We start from the raw sequence: 21,666 nt of genomic DNA, 5'->3' as shown, positions 1-21,666 counted from the left end.
CCCCCCACCCCCCTTAGTCTTCTCTTCTGCAGACTAAACAAGCCTAGTTCCCTCAGCCCCTCCTCCGAACTCAAGTTCCCCAGCCCCCTCACCATTTTTGTTGCCCTCTGCCGGACTCTCTCCAACTTGTCCACATCCTTTCTATAGCGAGAAGCCCAAAACTGGACACAGTACTCCAGATGTGGCCTCACCAGTGCAGAATAGAGGGGAATAGATACTTCCCTTGATCTGCTGGCAATGCTTCTACTAAAGCAGCCCAGTATATTGCTGGCCTTGGCAACAAGGGCACACTGTTGACTCATATCCCAGCTTATTGTCCACTGTAAACCCCAAGTCCTTTTCTGCAGAGCTGCTGCTTAGCCAGGTGGTCCCAAGCCTGTAGAAGAACATGGGATTCTTCAACCCTAAGTGCAGGACTTCACACTTGTCCTTGTTGAACCTCATGAGATTTCTTTTGGTCCATTCCTTCAATTTGTCTCGGTCACTGATGAAGCCTAGCCCTACACTCCCCTGCTTGGTGTTATTTGCAAACATGTTGAGGGTGCAATCCATCCCATTTTCCAGATTGTTAATGAAGATATTGAACAACACACCCCAAAACCGACCCCTGGGGCACTCCATTTGATACCAGCTGCTAACTAGACATTGAGCCATTGATCACTACCTGTTGAGCCTGGTGATCCAGCCACCTTTCTATCCACCTTACAGTTCATTCATCCAACCCATATTTCCTTAGCTTGTTTGCAAGAATGCTGTGGGAGACGGTATCAAAAGGCTTCCTAAAATCACTGCTTTTCTTGCATCCACAGAGCCAGTCATCTCATCATAGATGGCAATCAGGTTGGTCAGGCATGATTTGCCCTTGGTGAATCCATGCTAACTTTTCCTAATCACCTTCTTCTCCTCCAAGTACTTCAAGATGGATTCCTTGAGGATCTGCTCGCTGATTTTTCCAGGGACTGAGATGAGGCTGACTGGTCTGTATTTCCCTGGATCCTCTGTCTTCCCTTTCTTAAAGTTGAGCACTATATTTGCCCTTTCCCAACCATCTGGGACCTCTCCCAATCACCATGAGTTTTCAAAGATAATGGTCAGCAGCTCCGCAATAACACTAGCCAACTCTCTCAGCAACATCAGATGCACTGCAGCTGGCCCCATGGGCTTATCACATCCAGCTTTTCTAAATAGACCATAACCTGTTCTTTCACCACTGTTGTCAGCTTCCCAAACTGTGCTGCCTGGTGCAGTAGTCCAGGAGCTGACCTTCCCTGTGAAGACCGAGGTAAAAAAAGACATTGAATACTTCAGCCTTTTCTTCATCATCTGTCACTAGGGGCGCTTGTACAGGTTTAATCCCCAAGGTTTTATTTTATGCCTCCTAAATTGAAATGGTGGGACTTAGAATAAAACCGTAAGGACTAAACTTTCATTTTATCCATCACGTTATGGCAAGTGGCCCAATCCCTTCCTTTTTCTTTTTTGGAGCTGGAGCCTGCCAGGGGCAAGCTGCTGACAGGCCCTGGTCCTTCCTTCCGTAGCACCGGTGCCATCCCCCCAGGGATGTGGGGAAATTAGAAAGGGTCCAAATGCAGGTGACAAAAATGATTAAGTGCTTGGAAGCCAAGCCAAACAAGGAGAAGATAAGAGAAATAAGCATGTCTAGCTTCAGAAATGCAATTAAGGGGGGACATGATCATCATAAAGAAGAGGAAAAATACCTTTTCTTTGTCACTGCAAAGAGTAGGACACACAGCAATGGCTTGAAATTGCAGTGAAGTAGGTTTAGATTAGTTATTAGGAAAAACTTCTTGACCGTTAGAACAGCGAGGCAGTGGAATAGACTGCTTAGGAAAGTTGTGGAATCTCCTTCATTAGAAGTTTTTAAGAAGAAATTGGATATGTTTTGGTCAGGAATTATTTAGGAAATAGCCTGGAGTGTGCTTTGAAGAGAAACAGTTGGAAGCCCAAAGGATCCCTGCACATAGATATCATCCAGAAATCAAGGGAAGAGTTCTGCAGTCCAGAGCAGGTGGAAGTTGGAGAGGGCCATGCTCAGTATCAGGAAAATTAAGCAGAGCTCCACAATCTGGCTTAGTTATGAAAGAAGATTATGTAAGAGACAAGAGGTAAGTGGGGTTCTGATTCTCCAGTGTGGGCATACAAGGAATAATGCTCTATTTGCTGTCTCCAGGGTGCAGTGCAGAGTGGAAATATTTGGGTAATCCATGCTTCCGGGCATTCCTGGTTGCCAATGGGGCTAGGAAGGAATTTTCCCTCTTCTGTTGCTATTGCTCCCCCTCCCTACTCCATTTTTTTTTGTTTTGTTTTTGTGATGCTGGTAACTGGAAGAGAGCCAGGGCACTGTAACACTGGTTACTCATGATAGGCAAGTACATCTACTATCTGAGCAGTTCAATACATACTTTATTCAATGCTAAGTTGGTGCAAGAGGGTTGTCTAGCCTGTTGCTTTCTGAAGGCAGGTTTTGCTCCATGAGGAGCTTCTCAGGCAGTCCTCTCAAATAAGAAGTCTTTAAGCAGCAAACAGGCAAATAAATCAACCCAAATGCTTCTGCCCTGTCCCAGGCACTAGGGAAGGGAGTCCTTTGGTGCTAGATCCAGCACAATAGCCTGGTCTCTTCTTGTAGCAAGTTGGTCTGCTCACAATTTCCTTCCTCCTTCCTTGCTTACTCTTCTGGGAGTTTTTAAAAACTCCTCGTGGGAGATTTCCTTCCTACTGAATAAGCCCAGTTCCCTCAGCCTCTCCCCGTAAGTCATGTCCGCTACCCCCCTAACCATTTTTGTTGCCCTCCCCTGGACTCGCTCTCCAATTTGTCCACATGCTTTTTGTAGCGAGGGGCCCAAAACTGAACACAGTACTCCAGATGTGGCCTCACCAGTGCTGAATAGAAGGGAATAATCACTTCCCTTGACCTGCTGGCAACACTCCTACCAATGCAGCCCAGTATGGCATTAGCCTTATTGGCAACAGGGGCACACTGCTGGATCATATTCAACTTATTGTTCATTGTAACCCCCAGGTCCTATTCTGCAGAGGTGCTGCCCAATCAGCCCCCAGCCTGTACTGGTGCATAGGATTGTTCTAAGTGCAGGATTTCACACTTGTCTTTGTTGAACCTCATGAGATTTCTTTTGGCTCAATTTGGTCACTCTGAATCCTAGCTCTACTATCCAGCATATCTACTATTCCCCACCACCTCCCAGCTTGGTATCATCTGCAAACTTACTGAGGGTGCATTTTATGCCATCTTCTAGGTTGTTGATGAAGACATTGAATAAAACTGGCCCCAAGACCAACCCCTGAGGCACTCCACTTGATACTGACTGCCAACTAGAGATCATGGCATTGATTACTACCCTCTGAGGTTGATGCTCCAGCCAGTTCTCTATCCACCTTACAGTCCATTCATCCAGCCCGTACCTCCTTAGCTTGTCTGTGAGAATGCTGTGGGAGACTGTATCAAAAGCTGTATAAAATCAAGGTATACTAACATCCACTGGTCTCCCTGTGTCCACAGAGCCAGTCATCTCATCATAGCTGGTCAAATATCAGTTACAGTTGGTCAAATATCAAAACAGACAACCAAATACCGAAGCAGATCATAGAAGGCACGATCCATAGCCTATTAAAGTGAGAAGAAGGACTTTCATTGATTTTGAGATTTGGATTTGGTCCTTTGCGTGTCTTGACACTAGTGACCTGGTATTGATGTTGGGTGATAAATCTGCCTACTAAGGAATCTACAGCTACCCTTCTTAGGGTTCTCAAGGGTATGTCGAGAAGCATTCCCTCCTGCCTGTCCAGGAAAGCTGGAAAGTCAATTCACTGACTGAAGGTAGGAAGCCACAAACTAATCATGGTGACATCCAGACATTATGCTATGGTTTTCATGCCTTCATTTGGAACTAAGACAGCCATCCTCTCCCTCTCTGCTTCCAAGTTTCCAGAGGGGAGGGTGTTTCTTTTTCCAGGGGTAGGAGAAAAAAAAAGAAATAGGTTTACAGCTTGGAGGGTTAACAGAAATCGAAGCCCTTGTCCTGGAGGGGGAAGAGGACTCCTTTTCTTTCCTTTTCAGGGTAGCAGCACACCAAGTGTTCAACACACACTGCTAAGTGGAAGCTCTTGTTACCTGTGGACCCTAACTCTTGCATTTGGCTGGCAAGTGCATCACGTAACCATCTGGGTTACATTCACACAATCAAGTTGAGAGAGATCTTAAGGAACTGGGCACATTTTTTAAAACTTACAACAACAGAAGTTGAGAAAATATTCCAGACTCAGGGTTATTAGTAGGGACTTGTGGTCCCAGAGATGACAATGTAATGGTCAGTATTATCAATCAGTTCATATTCATTACAAATAAATTGTGGCCTTGAACTACGTATGTCCAACACACATCCTCACATAGTTTTCATATTTGGGGTTGAAAAAAGAAATGGTAGAGACAACTATGCTTGATAAAGTTACACATGTATCTGCAACCAAAAGCATTATACATGTGGGAGTATGAACAATCAGTGTTACAAAAGTATCTGTGCCACATTCATGTATAACCCAAATAAAAAATGCACATATTTTAATTACTTTTATGATAGAAACTGTTTATTTCACCTCTACCATTTTATACATAACTCATTATGAATACAAAACAGAATTTTTCACATTATTAAAAACTAATGCAAAAGTATTATTTTCTTTCAAAACTTTTAAACGGTGAAATGTCAGAAGGTACAGCCCATTATTCTGGAAGCAAATCTTCTCCTAACTCTTCATCAGCAAAATCATCCTCTTCAGTCTTTTTTCTGATTGCAGTCTTTGGTCTCTCTGCCTGTGGACCAAGTGGATCTACATATGAGGCATCTAGGATTTAAAAAAACCCCAAAGCTGAAACATAAAATTGCTTATAACATAGATTGTATCAGGAACATCAGACTAAAATAAGGAATTGTATATAACAGCCTATACATGTACAAAACTTTTCTGGGCAAGGGATCCATTTCTTTCCCATGTCCTGTAGAGTTAAATGTATTGGGAACAGCTACTGTTAGAAACATAGGCATGATCCTACATTAAGACCAAACAATGGTAACACTGGCAGGCAATGAGAGAGCGTAAATGGAGTAGCAGATATATAGTGGTGGTTATAGTTTCTTTCTAAAATCCTTTCCTCCTTTTTATTACTATTACTGAGTTTTAGCGAATTAGCTTTTGGGAGGGTGCCTGAAAGAGGAGAAATGGTAGACAGGTCCAGGAAGGGAGCTTTGAGCATTAATGATCCCAGTGCATTTTGAATCCTTATCTCCTTTAGTCTCTGAAAATCCCACCTTAATAAAATAAGAACTTGTGACTGTAGACCTATAAAAAGGTAGCAAAAGCATTCAGGAAGCAGATAATAGTGGTTTAAATCATTAACTGAAACTGACTAGGTCTCTTTATTTTACCCATATGTATTTACAATGATTTTATAACTGTGATACAATGGAGCTATAATCACTTCTCACATTTGTTCAAGAGGAAAATGCTACCACAAATAACTAGGTCATTGACAAATTCAGTAAGACTGCCAACAGTTTTTTCTTTCCTTTGACCAGAAGAATATGGCTGCTGGGAAGGTCCTGCAGGTTACTTTACCTATTTCTTTATTGCTGCTGCTTTCATAGGGCTCGTTTGCTCCAGACAAAGATCTTAGTTTGACACTTAGTCGCTCCCCTTTGGTACTGCCAGTATCTGTTAAAAGAACATTATAGAGACATAAATGCTGTCAGATATTCAAGGAAATCAAAATATAGCAGTAGGCAAATGAAAGTGAACCACTTCATTTTAATTAAATTTTATATTGAGGCATTTTTTCGTCACCCAGTACCCGGACAACAGCACCCAGATCATTAGTATCTGGGTGGTTCGCAACCTGCCTAACTTGACAGCAGTAAGTTTTTCACTTCAAAAGGCCTCTTCTTCATTCAGCTGAAGCCCAGCAGTGATCCCACACAGCTGATCAGAGAAGCAACCCACTGAAATAAATCTTCAGCAAAAAGCCAGAACACCTCAACAGTTCTATGCAGCTCCATACTGGGCACATCTACACAAGATGCTTGACATCGCATTACCATCGTTTACTGTGAAGTAAGCATGTGCATCTATACATGCACGTTTACTTTGCAGTAAACTTCCCGAATACTGAGTAAATCTGCTACCTGCAAATGCAAGTAGCAAATTTACTCGGCATTAGTAATGGCGCTGTAACACTTATGTAGACTCCTGACCGGAAGCTCACGGTCCGCTGTCTACTAGGGGGCAGGAGTTTGTTCCCTGTCCCTGAGAGCTGCTTGCTGCTAGGGCAGGCTCCTCCATAGGACCCCAGGCAGGGACTATGTCCCCCTGCCCTGACATCAGGGAGCTCCAAGCTTCCCACTCCAAGATTGCGATTGGGCAGTGGGGGCTGGGAGACCCTTATCTCCCAGACTGAGCCCTGCAATCTCCCAGCCCGAGACCCTGAGATAACGTTCTTCCAGCCCGAGCCCTATGACTGCAGAGCTCAGGCTGGAAGATAAGGGTATCCCAACCTGAGCCCTGTGACCACAGAACTCAGCCTGAGGGATAAGTACCTCCCAGCAGTAGCCCTGCGGTTGTGGAGCTGGCACTGGGAGCTCCCTGCTGGCAGGGTCTGAGGAGCCTGTTCCCTGCCCTGCATTCCCAGGTGGGGACAATGTCCCCCTGACCTGGCAGCAGAGAGCTTCCAGCCTTCGCTCCCCAATTGCGGAGCACGGGCTGGGAGCTCCTTGCATGGGGATAGTTTCCTCTCCAGCCTGGAGCTGGCTGTGACTTGTCCCTGACTAGGACAGTTCCCAGCCAGCCCAAGGCTGCATGGGGAAGCACATGCAGCCTGGAAGTGGTGGGGGACTGTCCTGTTTTGGGCAGTCCCCAGCCAGCTCCAGGATGCACATGCAGACTTCCCTGCGCAGCCCGGGACCAGCTGCGAACTAGTCAGGGGCAGGTCCCTGCCCTGTGCTCCAACTGGGTGATTAAGGTATGGGGCCTGGAAAGAGCTGCAGGGGTGGGGTAGGTCTCAGCCCCCTACCCCAATCTGCTAGTGGGGCAGCTAGTTGCTAGCTGCCCCACCAGCAGATCAGGGCAGGGGGCTGGGACCTGCCCCTCTCTTGCAGCTTTTTCCAAGCCCCATGCCCCTGACTGGGGAGCCAGGGCCAGGAGCTCCCTGCTGCTGGGGCAAGGGGACATTGTCCCTGGGCTAGTACCCAAGGGGAGTCTGGAGCTCCCCCTGGTGGCAGCAGGGGCCCATTGCAGGGCTGCAGGGAACTGGGAGCAAATCTTCTCCCTAATCCCCTGCATGTGTAGACACCTATCCAAAAACCCTTACTCTGCAGTAGCTTACTGAAGAGTAAATCTAGGCTGAAGTAAATGAATGTGTAGACACACCCACTTTGGCTCTGTATATTCCTGGGTATTTCACAAACCCTCATATTTGCAGGCAGTAAGGAATCCAGCCCTGCCAAGAATCTGGGTTCTCTACTGTATGGCTCTCAAGGACGAGAGCAGTTTGCACATCTGATGATGTGAACTTGGGTCATGAAAGCTCATGTTCTTTCTCTCTCTCTCTCTGTGTATATATCTTATTTTGTTAGTCTATAAAGATGCATATCTACTCTTCCTGCCACATGGAAACACACAGCCATGCTAACTTGAAGGGGCATTCAACCATTTGGTATTCAGTATTTTCGGCCACTAAAAATATTTCTTTAAACTGTAGAAAAGTAACACTTGGGGTTTAAAATGGATTAAAATAAATACAAATGATGCCTCTTACAATGATACAAGTATTTCATACACTTCTATTCTTATTGGTATGATTCGCCTATCAGAGTATGGGTCTTAAATACACAGCATTTTGCTTTTCATGAGAACAGTGTATTTGGCACATGCTATGAGCATGGCAGTCGAGCAGAGTGCACGCATCCAGTCCACCTTGGCATCTTGCTGTAAACATTCTAGTCCCAGCTCGGTCTGCAGCAGGGCCCCATGGAATGTGGCTGCCTCAGACACAGTCGAAGTCAGATTAACAGTCTATTGCCACAGCAACATTCCAGCTATTCACGTTCAATGTACTAGTCGCATGGTGCCTCAATCTCTTTTCCACATTTTATAGCCAGTGTACAATTTTGTTTGCTAAATTAAGTTTCGATTAATTTGGTTTTCGTTTCCAGGAGAAAATTTATCTCATTTGATTTAATGTATTTAAAGGACAATATGCAGTGGAGTAAAACATTAAGGTACTTCTTTTGCAACATGTAAAAAGCACTACAAGGAGTTTTCTAATACTCCAAGGTCTAACTAAGGATCATCACATTTAGATACTTATACATTTTCCAGCTTGCTTACTTTTCCAGAATCTAGACAAGTTTCAGAATATTACCAGTGTAGTTATCTGAATTTGATAATACAGGTTCTCTTGATGCCAAGGCTGAGGTGGATGGACAGAAGTGAAGATCTGTTAATTATTGATACAACTCTGAATTCAACTGTCCTGTGTTCCTTTTTAAGTAAACTATCTCCTGGAAATGCTCTGGATTCAGACAAATGAAGGACCTATAGTTCATAACTCTATCCACTTCTTTCTTCAGTATTCAAGAACAATGGTAACCACTCCTTACTAACAATTACTAATAGCTCTATCCATTCTTCTTCCTTTCCAGGCTTCTCTACAGATTTTTTCCCTTTTAATTTTAAGAGTCATGCAAAAATAGGATGGCTCAAGGTTTTATTAATGGGTCATAATTAGGAACTATCTTTAATAGAAATATTCTAGAATGACGTACAAGTTGAGCTCAGAAAAAACATTTTCAGACTGCTCTAATGGGTTGGTTTTGTCTTGGGAAGGGGGAAGGAGAGCCTCTTCTTTATAAACCTGGTAAAAACGGTCAGATCCACAAAGCGGACTCAGGTACTATCAAGCTGAATTTTGAAGTGCTTAATTTGTAGGTAGTTGGGCAGTCCCCCTACCCCCCCCCCTTAATTTAAATATTTCAGTCTTTCAGCTTCAATCCTAGGCATTGTTCTGGGATGGTGGGTCATGTGGATTCAGATACCCTCAAGCAGAGTACAAGTTTGAACATGAGACTCCTATGTGATGGGTGACTGCTTTAATCACTATGATAGTGGGTAAAAAAGGACCACAACCACTTTCACCATCTACTCCCCTGCCTCCCATATTCTGTGTACAGCCTGATTTGTTGGATTGTCCTCTAATTCCATCATCTAGAATGCTGACTGGATTGAGCTCTGTGGTGAAAACATGCAAAGGGACATCTAGTTTGTAATCCCTAAGTGGGTTAGATGAGAAAAAAGCCCCAAACTTAGGAGTGAGGTACTTTTAGACATTTCCAGAAAAGGACATCTAGGCATCTAGGTAACTTTACTGTTGGAAGCTTAGATACCTACAGAGTTTAGGTGCCTTGAGGTTTGGCTGCAGCTAAATGGTGTTTTTGAGGATCTACATTTTGGACTTTGGTGCCTGCCATGGTAGTTAGGTCTCTAAGGGCGCATCTATACAAGATGCTTATTGTGCAGTAGTCTAATAACTAGAGTTGCACTGATATATTGGTCCATATAGGATTGGCATTGATAAAAGGAAAATGGACATTATTGGCAATTGGCTTTTTTTGCCTGGCATAACCAATGTCACCGATAAATGCTACATGCACGTGCACAGCTGCAGCATGTACATGGCCAGGAATGCAGTCCGGCAGCTTGGAAACCATCATCTGGCTGGTAAGCCTGGGGGGGAGGTGGGGGAGAGGTGGGGGGGAGGGAAGGGAAGTGGGGTGGTGCAGATTGAGGCACCCACGGTGAGGGAGGGAATGGAGCTAGGACAAGGCTGGGCACCCCTTGCACTGGGAGATCCTTATCATAGTGGGGAGCCCCCACTGTCTCACTGGCCAGACACTGCTCTCCATACTGCTGGGCTGCATAATTGGCTATCAGACTGGCTGATATGACTAGTTAAATAAATCAGCCATCAGCCAAAATAATCTTTACCAGTGCAGCCTTACTAATAACACTGCACAGTAATATGCCAGTCAAAAACCGTGCTAATAAGCTACTGTGCTGTGTTACTAGGTTACTGTGCAGTAACCATCACAAAAAAAAAAAATGTTCACTGGCACTACTGCACAGTAAATGTAGTTATTGTACATTCAGTTAATACTTCATTAAGGAAGTACTAAACTAAAAGTGTAGTAACTAAAGTGCATTAATGAACTAGGCAGTGTAGATGCTGCCTAGGTCACTTTGTGGATATAGGCCTGGAGGATTTACACCTTAATGCTAATGAAGAACACAAGAGATGATCACAACATGGAAGCATGCCTAAACTGACCAAATGACGTAGAATTTATTTATATCTTACACCAGCGCTACATAGTATCACCCACAATGAGTAAAATGTTTGCCTCCTATTTTTTTCCAACTTTATAATATCAGAAAATACCAATTCTTACCTTTCACCTGTTTTTTTGGCAACAGAAAAATAACAGAGAAATTCTGTTGCAAAGAACTCAGGAAGACCACAGCAAGACAGAATGTTCTGACACTATGGATTCCTATTTGAAATCTGTGGATTATCTTGTGAATCATGTGCAGGTGTTTTCACAACTAACAGGGCTAATATTACAGAGCACCCTGCAGCACTTTTAAAAAGGATCTGGTGGTATCCCCAGGTACCTACAGCACCCTGGTTGAGAATTACTGCTCTAAGCCTCTATTCAAACAAAATTCCATGTTTGGGATTATGATCAATGGAGAAGAAAAGTACTTTCCACTATCATAAAGATAATGCTTTTACTCCACTGAGTGTCTTGCCCAAGCTGTAGGACTTGACAGTAATTCTTAACAGGCTTGCGGAGACTTCTGTAACATGTGATGTAAGAAACAAAAACTTCTATCATGAATTTTTTACATTTTGCAGCTGTTTGCTCATAAATCATTTATATATTGTTATACTATATAGGTGTAAGTAGGCCAACTCCATGGAACAATCTTGCAGTGTAGACTGTAGCTCTTGAGATCCCGCATACTATCAGGTAAATTTCAGAGCAAAAGCTCGCTTTTAATGCATTCCAATACAAATCTGCATACTTCAGAGATAAGATCTATGTTCTATAGTGAACAGAACATCAGCTGTGTTTTAATACATGGTCCCAGTAATGAGTTGTGGAAATTAAACCCGTTTCACCAAAGGGGTCACTTACTGTCTGCACTTCTAACTAATAAAAATAAAAAAGTTGTTGAATATTAAGTTTAAAAATGTAGAATGCTTGATTAGAGGATAATTTACACAAACCTTTTAACATGTCCGAGGAAGGACTTTGACTATTTTCAGGAGAAAAGGCAGCTAGAGAAACAGGAAAGTAAAGAACATGTAAAGAAAGAGTCAAAACAACCCCACACATGGGACAAATCCCCAAACTTATTACAACATTCAAATGAAAAAATGTGAGAACAGAAAAGAAAAGAAATAATAAAGATAACATCAACAAAGGAAGATAGTGGAAACTCTGAATACAGGGAATGTTTGATAGGTTTTCTTTCTGATAAAAGTATGGATTCTGACTTTGATTATAAGACTAAACAAGGACTTGCAGTAGAAGGGCCACATTAAACTTTCCTCAGACTGCAAATAAATCTGCCTACATTATTCCAGTACTAGTACAAACAGTAAAGGAGGTTTATTATTTAACTCTGACATTAGAAAAATGTAGTGTACACAATGAGAACAGTATCCTTTTTATGCAGTTGCTAACATTTAATTACATTTTTATTTTTTTAATGGAAGATCAGTAAATAACTAAACTGACATTTTATATCAGTTACTATTTTTCAATACAATTTAAGAGAAAATAATCTTCAAATGAATCATTTATTCTGATCTAAATGACCATTAATTTACTGACTCAGTCCAAATGCCACTAAAATATGGTGAAGGAATGATTTTCTTGACTTTGTTTCAAAAACCTTTTAAGGAATGCGAACACAAAAACATAAATTTAGTTTGATTTAACAGGCAGATTTTGTCACCACAATCCAACTCTAACCTCTTAATAAATGTGCTTAATCATTAGTGCAAGTTCTATGTAAAGAAATGAGTAATATGTTGTTTGCTGATATTTACTAAAGTTAATAAAAATCACATAACATTTGCTGTTACAGGGTGTGTCTATATGTGGAAATCATCTGGGAGCAGTTTACTAAAATACTCAAGAGTAAACTCTCCTGGGCATGCGTCTACATGTTCAGGGACATGGGAGCAGATTTGCTGCTCCTAGCAGCAAACTGCTCCCACTTCCTGCAGGGGTCCTGCAACAGGCTCCTGCTGCAGCCAGGGGGAGCCCTAGACTTCCCCTGGGTGGTAGCACAGGAGCCAGGAGAAAGCTGTCTCCTGATGGGGCCTGGGACATTGCTCCTTGTCCCTGAGAGCTGCCTGCTGCCAGGGAGGACTCCACCACTGAAGCCTGAGTGACGACAATGTTCCCCTGCCCGGGCAGCGGGGAGCTCCCAGCCCCCACTCCAAGATCCTGGGGCCCAGGCTGGAGGATCCTTATCTCCCAGTGCCAGCTCTGCAGTTGCAGGGCCTGCACTGGGAGATCCTTATCATAGTGATTAAGGATCCCCTAGCCCGGGTTTTGTGACTGTGGGGTTTGGGATGGAAGATAAGGATCTCCTAGCTTGGCCCATTGACCAGGGAGTGGGGACTGGGAGCTCCCTGCTGCTGGGGCAGGGGTACATTGTCCCTGTCCAGACTTCAGTGGCAGAGCCTGCCTCGGTAGCAGGCAGCTCCTAGGAGCAGGGAGCAATTTCCCATCCCTTGCTTGACCAGGAGCAATTTCCCATCCCTTGCTTGACCAGGAGCACATTTGCTCCCGGCCAGGTGTCTACATGTACGCTACTGCACAGTAAGTAATCTTGAATAAATTTGCTACTTGCATTTTCAGGTAGCAAATTTACTCACAATTAGAGCCAATTACTGTGCAGTAAGAGTCTGCACATGCAGACACGGACACTTACTGTGCAGTAATTAGCTCTACTGCGCAGTAAAGCATCTTGTGTAGACGTGCCCACAGTGTATGAAAAAAGGTAAGGTAAGGGTACAAACACAATATTAAATCTGATTTTCCTTGCTTGTGGGTGTTCAAAAGTCAAATCTTGAATGTTCTACTTAGTGTATGGGATAAATGGAAAATATATTCTGTTCATTTTTACTCTTTCAACTGTATTTAAAAAAATAGAGTTAATTATTTTACGTAAAGACAATGGACCAGATTTTTAAAAGTATAGATTAAAAACAAATTAAAAACACACGTAAAACTAACAGTAAGTCAGAAAACTGGTTACTTTTATGTGGGAGAAAGTACAGCCAAATATTATGCAAACAGTTCAACTTTAAAGTGGTTAAAGGTTTTGGCACTGCTCTATTCAGTTGTAAATGGTATAATTTCTTTGTCAATGTTTTTGTATTTCTTATTTGGCCGATTAGTAACATTTATACCACATCAGTCAAAATGTACAGATTTAAAACTGATATTTCTAAGCAAACATTTACTGGTTGTAAATCCTAGAAGTAAGAAAGAGAATTATTATGCAAGCAGTTCCTCCTATATTGTAGAATGCACTGATTTTGATTTTTAGCACTACTTCATGTCACTGAGACTACAAGTTATAAAAAATGCATGATAACTTTCTTCTTCCATGATATGAAGATGAAATTATTTAGTTAGATCTACATCGTCTTAAAATTTCAAAGGAACTTAGGTATAGGTGCTAAAGTTTTTAATAGCAGTTAATCTGAGTGCTTTAATAACCCAAAATGTGTTTATGCAGCTCGCACGCGCACACACGCACACTTTGGCTTGGTGGTGCTGCCTTGGAGAAAAAACATGCTCTGAACTGGGCCAAAAGTTAATGAGTTCAACACCCACCCGCCAAAAACAAAGTCTTCTAACCAAACGTGTTTAAATGAAAACCATTTCTGCCATGGCAGTTCAGCTAGCCCTGAGGTGTGCTAAGACAAAAACATACTGAGACCATTCTAATGTACTTGAGGATTTGGAATTAAAAGAACACGAAGGGATGGCTAAATGCAAATCCAACTGAAAATGCAACTGATGGTGCAATCTTTGCTGCAGGGCAGCAAGAAAGCTTGGGATGCCTGCTGCTAAATCCAAATATGTCCTTTTCTCATATAAAAAATATGGTAGTTCCCTGTAGACTCTACTAAAGCATGAGTAGGGATAGAAAAGGTGAGATGAAGTCCTTCCATGGAGATAACTGCAGGAGGGATGAAGAAGGGAAAAGGAACAATGAAATTCCCATAGTTTTCTTCAGAGCTTTCTACCTTTGGAGCATGTTTGCAATGTCAAAAAAGGCAAGGAGTGTAGCCTGTCAAACCCTCAGTGGGCTGCTGCCCACTGCCATATGGCTTCTTCCATCAAGTACAACATTTCGCTTTCAGAGACTGGTTCAAGTTTGAAATCCAAGTAAATACTATTACATTGTCCCTTGTCTCCCTTACATAGAGGCCAAACCTCCAAAAACTTGCAGAAGACTGCAGAAACAATGTCCTGGTTCCCAGGTACTAGAGGTTTAATCTTGAGCATCTAAAACAAATTCATAAAACTTGATAAGAGGATAAAAACACCTACCTGACTAAATGGGAAAAGCATAGAAAAATAAGTCTTTGATCACTGGTCCCACATTCAGAAACACATCTGTTCGTGTTTTTTTTTTTTATTACAGAAAAACATTAGTGTGTGACTGATTGGTACAATACTGCCACATCCAATTATGAATTAAAAATATGTATCTGATGGTTTTCTAGGGATAGAGAATTTTAATAGCTATGGTAGGAGTACCAAGAGTAGTCAAATTTTGAATTGCCATATTTGGTACAATCTTTGAAATTGCCTTTAGACCCTTTAAGTCTAGACTGTGTGTTACAATAACTCTAAACTTATTTCTCAGCTCTTAAGTGAAAGAAGATGTTTGTTAGCTCTCTACTTGAAAAAGAAAGAATCCTGAGACTGCTTAAAAGACTCTGGTAAACATGTCAGACAGTTTACAAACAATACGCGTTGTAGGGATTTTAGAATTTGTGCAGAAATTCTTCAAAAGGAACCAAGAGGTTGGATAACACAAACTGATTTTTTAAAATATATTTACAGTCTTTCACTGACCCTCACATAGACTTCCATTTTCTCAGTCTCCCTTTGATATTTTACATACCATCTATTTATTTATGCAAATCCAGTCAATGTAATTTGCCCTCACACTGGTCTCTCTTATGCATATTTTAGGTATTGTGCCCACTATTATTGATAATACAACTAATAGGATACCGACAGAAGATATGAAAAAGATCTTTGAAAAAAAAAAAAATCAAGCAAAGTAAACATACCAAATTGGGGCTACAAGAGGGAACAAATAAAAATTATTAACAGAAAAAACTTTAAAAAAAATTAATCCTCCTTCACAATTCAGCAACTTTCCCTATGGTTATTGACAAAGAACTGTATCCTAAAGTGTGGATACCATGTTTTTTCAATAAACATAAAAAGTTTATTAAAGAATCCCAAGTAAAGTAACCTACATTTATGTTTCATACATGACTCATCACAGACTGTACACAGCAAATTTACACTGGGAAATACAGACTTATGATCCTGTAAAACAAGGCCAGGCATACGGGGGGAAAAAAGTGTTTAGGTTCTTGGTTTGTCTGGGGCTCCCTACAGCTCTGTAAATGGAAAAGCTGTACTACAACATAGCCCTTATGTCTGCTGCCTCTTGTGTGCCAACTTCTTCATTGATAAGGTTTCCCGGAGCTAGCGTTTCTGGTAATCAAATGTGTGGTGCCTTTGACTGCTTCTGAAGAGTTTAAGTAGTACATTTTACCACAACTTTATTTGGGAATCCTAGTAGAAATAACTTAAGGTGTAGTATAGGAGCTCCTTTGTAACACTGCTCATTTGTTAAGCCATTTCCAAAACTGTTTGATCTTTGGGCAGTTACACCAAATATGCATAAATAAGCCTCCTTAGATCATCTGCTACAAAGATTTGGTCCTGGAGCATGAACTCTTTTCAGTATTTCAGGATTCTGATACAATAAATATATACCTGTGTAAATAAATCTAAATATAATTATGGAAGAATAAACGGTTGCAGCTCAATTCTGACCCTGCTGCTCCACTGAGATTTGATGTCTAATGGTAGTGTCTCAAGAGTCTGTACATTCTCTCTGCACTTAGTCTTTGCTTGGTATATGAACCTGCCCAGGGGGCTAAAGTCAAAGCCTTGGAATTATTACAGCCTGTGATCAAAGTTTCTAATGAGTTTAACTGTCTTTTTATTTATTTATTAATTACTGCATGTATTTTTATCCTTCAAAGTAGCATTGACAAAATGTTAGCACCAGGGCTCCAATGCTGTCTTAACTTGTCAGCTAAGATCTTGCTTATTTCTCCCGTTAGCTGTTCTCAGTTATATATACCCTTATCCCCTAAATCACAAATCGTCCCTTTCTCTCTCAGGCCAATGTTCTCCTCTTGCACTAACAAGGGTATATATTATAGCTAAGTTTTGCTAATTGAGAGGAAAAAGCCCCTTGAGTGCTATTTACCCAGACATTTGAGACACCATTTGCATTAACTGTGAATCCCCCTGGCTTGCTCCAATGTTCCTCCATTTTCACCTGTTATGGATTAGTGCTGAAATGGAGTTTCAGGCACAAAAAGGGGCTGCTTTGCTGCCAGACCCCATGGCCAGCCCACTAAAAAGAATTTTAGCACTAGTATTTACCAAGTGTCACGAGTCTCCCAGCCTCAAGTGTGTGAAAAGACAAATATCAGTTATTAAGAATGGAGACATTTTAAATTACCTGATTATTAGTTTTCTAGGTACAGTGTTGCTCCAACTTCCATTTTTCAATTTCAGATTGAATTAATTCAATATGAATGAATGATTAAATAACAGAATAGTATGTGGGTGTGTGCAGGTGAAAGACAAAGAGGGAAAACTGGTTAAGACCTTCACCTCTTCACACACAGAGGTGCTATCATTGATATGCACAGAAACATGAAACTGTCATGCACTTTTGATTGCCTCACCTGCACTGTGCTCACTAATCTATGCAGGATTCATAATAATATATCAAATACTCAGGCAGCTTTTCAACCCCTGCTCCAAAGATATTCCCTTCAAGAACTACCAGAGTGAGACATTTCACTCCTACAGCTACCTTGGCCTGAGGCCCAGAACAGGTGATATTCAATCCTAGACAACCAGGTGTTTCTACATATAAAAATATAATGGTTTCAAAGACTCTCTTGTGGCCCTGCAGAGCTAAAGCCTTTTCACACCATCAGAGAAGGAAAGAAATTTCCATGTTTCCTTGACAGATCCAACAGTCATTCCCACCCCTGCAGATCCTGCAAAGGCAGTGTTTATATACACATATTTAAAAGCTAGGTCAGGTTATATTAATGACTTCCATGGCTCCATTTGAACCTTGGAATGAATGTATCAAAGACATTTGTAGGCAGAAGGATAAGAAAAACAATTCTATTAAAAAAACCTTGCAAAACAATTGCACAAGAATACCCATAACCTGAAACATGAGCAGAACCCAATATGGTGTCACATGATATGAAGATTTTTTGTCATAACTTGCCTAAGTCACTCGTGATTTTGTCACTTAGGAGTAACATGGTGTGGCCGTTCCATTCTGTATATATCTTTTTCTCTTTTCTCATATACAGAAGCCTGTGCTCTTATAGGTACTTTTCCTCTAACTGCAAACAGCCCCTCTGCTGCATTCAGTGAGCAGATGGTCAAGAACATCATCCTGGGAGGGAGGGGGCAGTGGGTGTGGGATAAATCAAGACAGCAGGTGGAGCAAAACAAGGGTCTAGGCCTATTCCCTCCCTGCTTCAAAACCACTCTGCTTTCCATTGGCTAGGATAGAGAACATGGGAGGAGGCGGCAAGTGATTGGCTGTTGTATGCCCTTTTCCTTCACACACTTAAGCTTACCTGGATGTCTTTAAGGCCTCTGGCTCACAATATCTGCCCTGGCCTTTTGCCCCTCAGCAAGGAAACTGTCTCTTATGATGGGGCTCAACATGTACTTGCACATAGAAATGTATAAATATAAGCAGTTTTACAACACTTGAAGGAAAGCTCTTTTCTTTAGGAACACTGATAGCTTCAATACTTAGTAAACAATAGTGATGTTGTCTACTTACCCCCACCAGCACTTCCTTCTCTCCGGCCACGTGCACTGCCATCTCTGCCAGATTTAACACGCTACAGCAACATGAAACAGGTTTGAGGGAACAAAAACCTTATTTAAAATAATTATATTAGAGCTGATTGCTGAAAACTCAGAAATGAGTTTACTGCTGCAAATGGCAGAAAAACATTACACTGGGTGTTAATTACAGTAGTAACTAAGAAATCTTATTCCTTCAGTGTAAAAACCTACTTTTAAACCCAGTCTAAAATACGTTTACACAGAACTAATGAAGTTCAAACAAAAACTGTCTGTGAAATATGTCCTTTCAGATAACACTTGTATGAGAAAGATGTGTAAAAACTGCTTTGCATGAAGCTTTGGGTAACACAGTTGAAAAAAATAATCAAGCTATACCCGTTGTACTAGTCCAGAGTAGTGTTTGTCTATTAAGATCTTGGGAATCCAAGGACAGTTTTATTTATTTTTACTTTATCTTTACTTCATTGTAAAGTTTCAAGTTGGGGGAGAAAAGAAATATTTATCCCATAAATCTTACATTCCTAAGACTTGGCATTGCATTACGCCAGGAAAACATGCTGGTGAACATTAAAGTTTAAGATAAAATTCATGGCAAAATATCTTGGAAACTACATTAGAAATTGGCTTTCTTGGAATGAAGAAAGTACCTTAACCATCTTCCAGGTGTGTTATTTTTAAAGGTCTGTTTTAACCTTAATTGTTTTATCAAAGCAACACATCTAGAATGGCCTTCATTGTGAAATTTCAGTTTTCTTGGGTGTGTATCTTATGAATTACAGAAACTATAAATCTTAGTAGGGAGCACACATGTTTAGAGCATTTATTTCTTAATTTAAAAAGTCAGGAAGAGTGGGCAGGCAATGGGAGGAGGGGGATGGAGGGCCACAGTTTAGGGTTAGGGAATCCTGACCCCTGCTTGAAAAGTTCTGCCTCCATCTCCTACTGTTCAAACTTGACAAGTGCCCCTTTTCCCCCTCTTCCACACTGTTTGGGATGGTTCAAGTGGGATTATATCACACTACATGTAACACATGACACTAGAAACCTTGGTGCTCTGGAGAAGTTGCTATTGGAAAAGGCTAGCATTCTCTGGTGGAATTGCCATGTTTTTTTCTTTACAAACCACTTGTACACTAGCTTTCTGCTATACTAAAAGGATGCATGTCGTACTAACAATGTAATGCCTACCCATGGCTTAAGTGAAATACCAAGTAGAAATGTTAATGTTATAAAAATATATAGATTACAAAAGGAACATAATACCATTACTTGTGGCACAAGGTGAAACATTTCCACAGGGAATAAAAACCACTCCACAGATGTTTCCAAAGCCTTAGCTAGAAGAATTTATGGGCTTGTCAACACTTGGAAAGTTACAGGAGTAACTATTCCAGAATAGTTATATTCAATATTATTTTGGCATTAGTGTAGATATCCTTATTATGAAATAAGGACATCCACAAATGGAATTATTCTAGAATATTTATTTCAAACTAGCTATTTTGGTAAATTTCCAAGGACAGACAAATACTTAGTAAAAGGTATTGAAAAGCTGGGCAAATTCTACCAGCACTTGTCTGTTTATTGTTTTACCACTGAGTGCATACTAGGAAAGATTTTCAGCCAGTTTGGAAACAATGAGGAAGGGAAACTGAGCTGTTTAAATTACTGCTAGAGTTGAGAGCAGAAAGTGATATGTGTCTTTCTTTGCTGACTGAAAGTCAGTGTTGACTTGAAAATGTAAGCAGTGAAATTGGCATTTTGCAAATATGACGAATTTCAGAGCTACAGATCTTTCAAGGGGACTTATGATTAAGATGCTTACTGGCAGACTTGATAAAAATGTTCTAGAAACAAAAATACCTAGGAAATGTCAAAACTGGAAGTGTGGTGATAGAACTCATGCATCTAGATAAAAAATAGTGGAGAACCCAGAGTCAACCCAGCAGAACAGAATTGCAGAACTACCATTCATAAGTAAGTACTGGCATTGAAATTCTTGTGAAAGAAAATAATACCAGTTTCCTTCGTAAAACAGTACTTTGCTGGATAGCTACAAAATGAATCAGGAGCCGATGCCCTTATTTTGAACTGGTTTGTTGATTCTGTGACCGAATATGGAGTAATGAGATACCATTGACATTCAGGTGTAACATTCCAGACATCCCAAATGGCTTCTCCAAGTTTTGGTTAAAGTGATTATCATAACAGTATAAAATAATATGGTTTGTACTACTCTAAGAGTACTACTCCTTTGATTCAGAGGAAAACTATGCTATTCTGAGGTCTATTTCTTAACTTTCACTAATTTAAGCATTAAGTCAATTTAATTATCACTTTTCTAACACCACTTATGTGTTACTAAATATCAATTCTTGAACAGCAAATCTAAATAATTCAATAATAAATATTTTACTGCATGAGTGAAAAGTCAAAAATGCCAAGAAAACTCAGGTTTACGTAAAAATAAAACAAAATTAAAAACTTTAAAAAATTGTACTTTTGATGTCAATACTATAAAGGAAAAAAGAACTTATCTAAGGGTCATTAATGCTTGTAGGTCTATGTTGTAGAACTAAAAATCCAGAGGGGCTGGAACTGTATACAAGCGAGTATTTAGCTCTCCAACACCATGGACCTCCATCACTTCAATTAAGAATTAAGTCAGTTTCTAAGCAAATTTAAACATTAACTTTTCCTTAGTAAAGTTTGTCAGTTCTGGCATGTTGTGTCAAAATGGCTAAGAACAGACACCGTACTTGTCTCTGGACAAGTTGTACCTGTATTTGTTCCTAAACAGAAATATCTTGGGATTGGTGTGTACAAATATAATCTTTCTAATCAGGGTTTAGTGAGCAGCTGAATACAGTGATGCTTTTTTGCCATTAATTCAGTGATGCAATCCCAAAATAACCATTCAGATACACTTTGCAATGTCTTAGAATAAACTGTTAGTACTTCTCATCCTGTGAATCTTTGTCACGGAGTGGGGCCTGCGAGCGGCCGTAATCCCGCTAGCGCCCCCTTGCTGTGGCAATTAGGAGATCAGCACCCTCGGATTCTCGCCCGCCACGTCTTTGTTCTTATTTAAGGTAATATGGGAGGCTGCCTATGATCTCCTGCTATTTAAGGGTGACTTGGTGCACCCCCAGCCTTATGGGCTATGCGTGCCTCCTACCTCCCCTTTAGCACGCCCCAAGCCTCGCAGCTGTTCCTGATGTTCTTGTGTCTCCCAGCTTCCGCTAGCCCTTCCCGGGCTTCACTTTTACCGGCTGGCCCCCCCCCAGGGGCCTAGGCCACGGGCTTCCCA

General features: G+C 41.1%; 1 protein-coding gene across 1 annotated transcript in view; it reads right to left on the bottom strand.

The window, feature by feature from the left end:
* Nucleotides 1-4,601: 4,601 nt before the first annotated feature.
* IFT88 (intraflagellar transport 88) overlaps nt 4,602-21,666 on the bottom strand; it is an 87,887-nt gene continuing 70,822 nt past the window's right edge. Inside the window, exons 24-26 of the mRNA XM_019525082.1 lie at nt 18,328-18,388; nt 5,653-5,748; nt 4,602-4,881 (exon numbers count right to left, since the gene is read on the bottom strand). Coding sequence (XP_019380627.1) covers nt 4,760-4,881; nt 5,653-5,748; nt 18,328-18,388 — 279 coding nt within the window. The 3' untranslated portion in view covers nt 4,602-4,759. The remainder of the gene's footprint in view (nt 4,882-5,652; nt 5,749-18,327; nt 18,389-21,666) is intronic.

This window comes from Gavialis gangeticus, unplaced genomic scaffold (genome assembly GCF_001723915.1).
Source record: "Gavialis gangeticus isolate Ggan-Ray unplaced genomic scaffold, GavGan_comp1, whole genome shotgun sequence".
Classification (NCBI taxonomy): Eukaryota; Metazoa; Chordata; order Crocodylia; family Gavialidae; genus Gavialis; species Gavialis gangeticus.
This window is presented reverse-complemented; position numbering and strand designations above follow the sequence as displayed.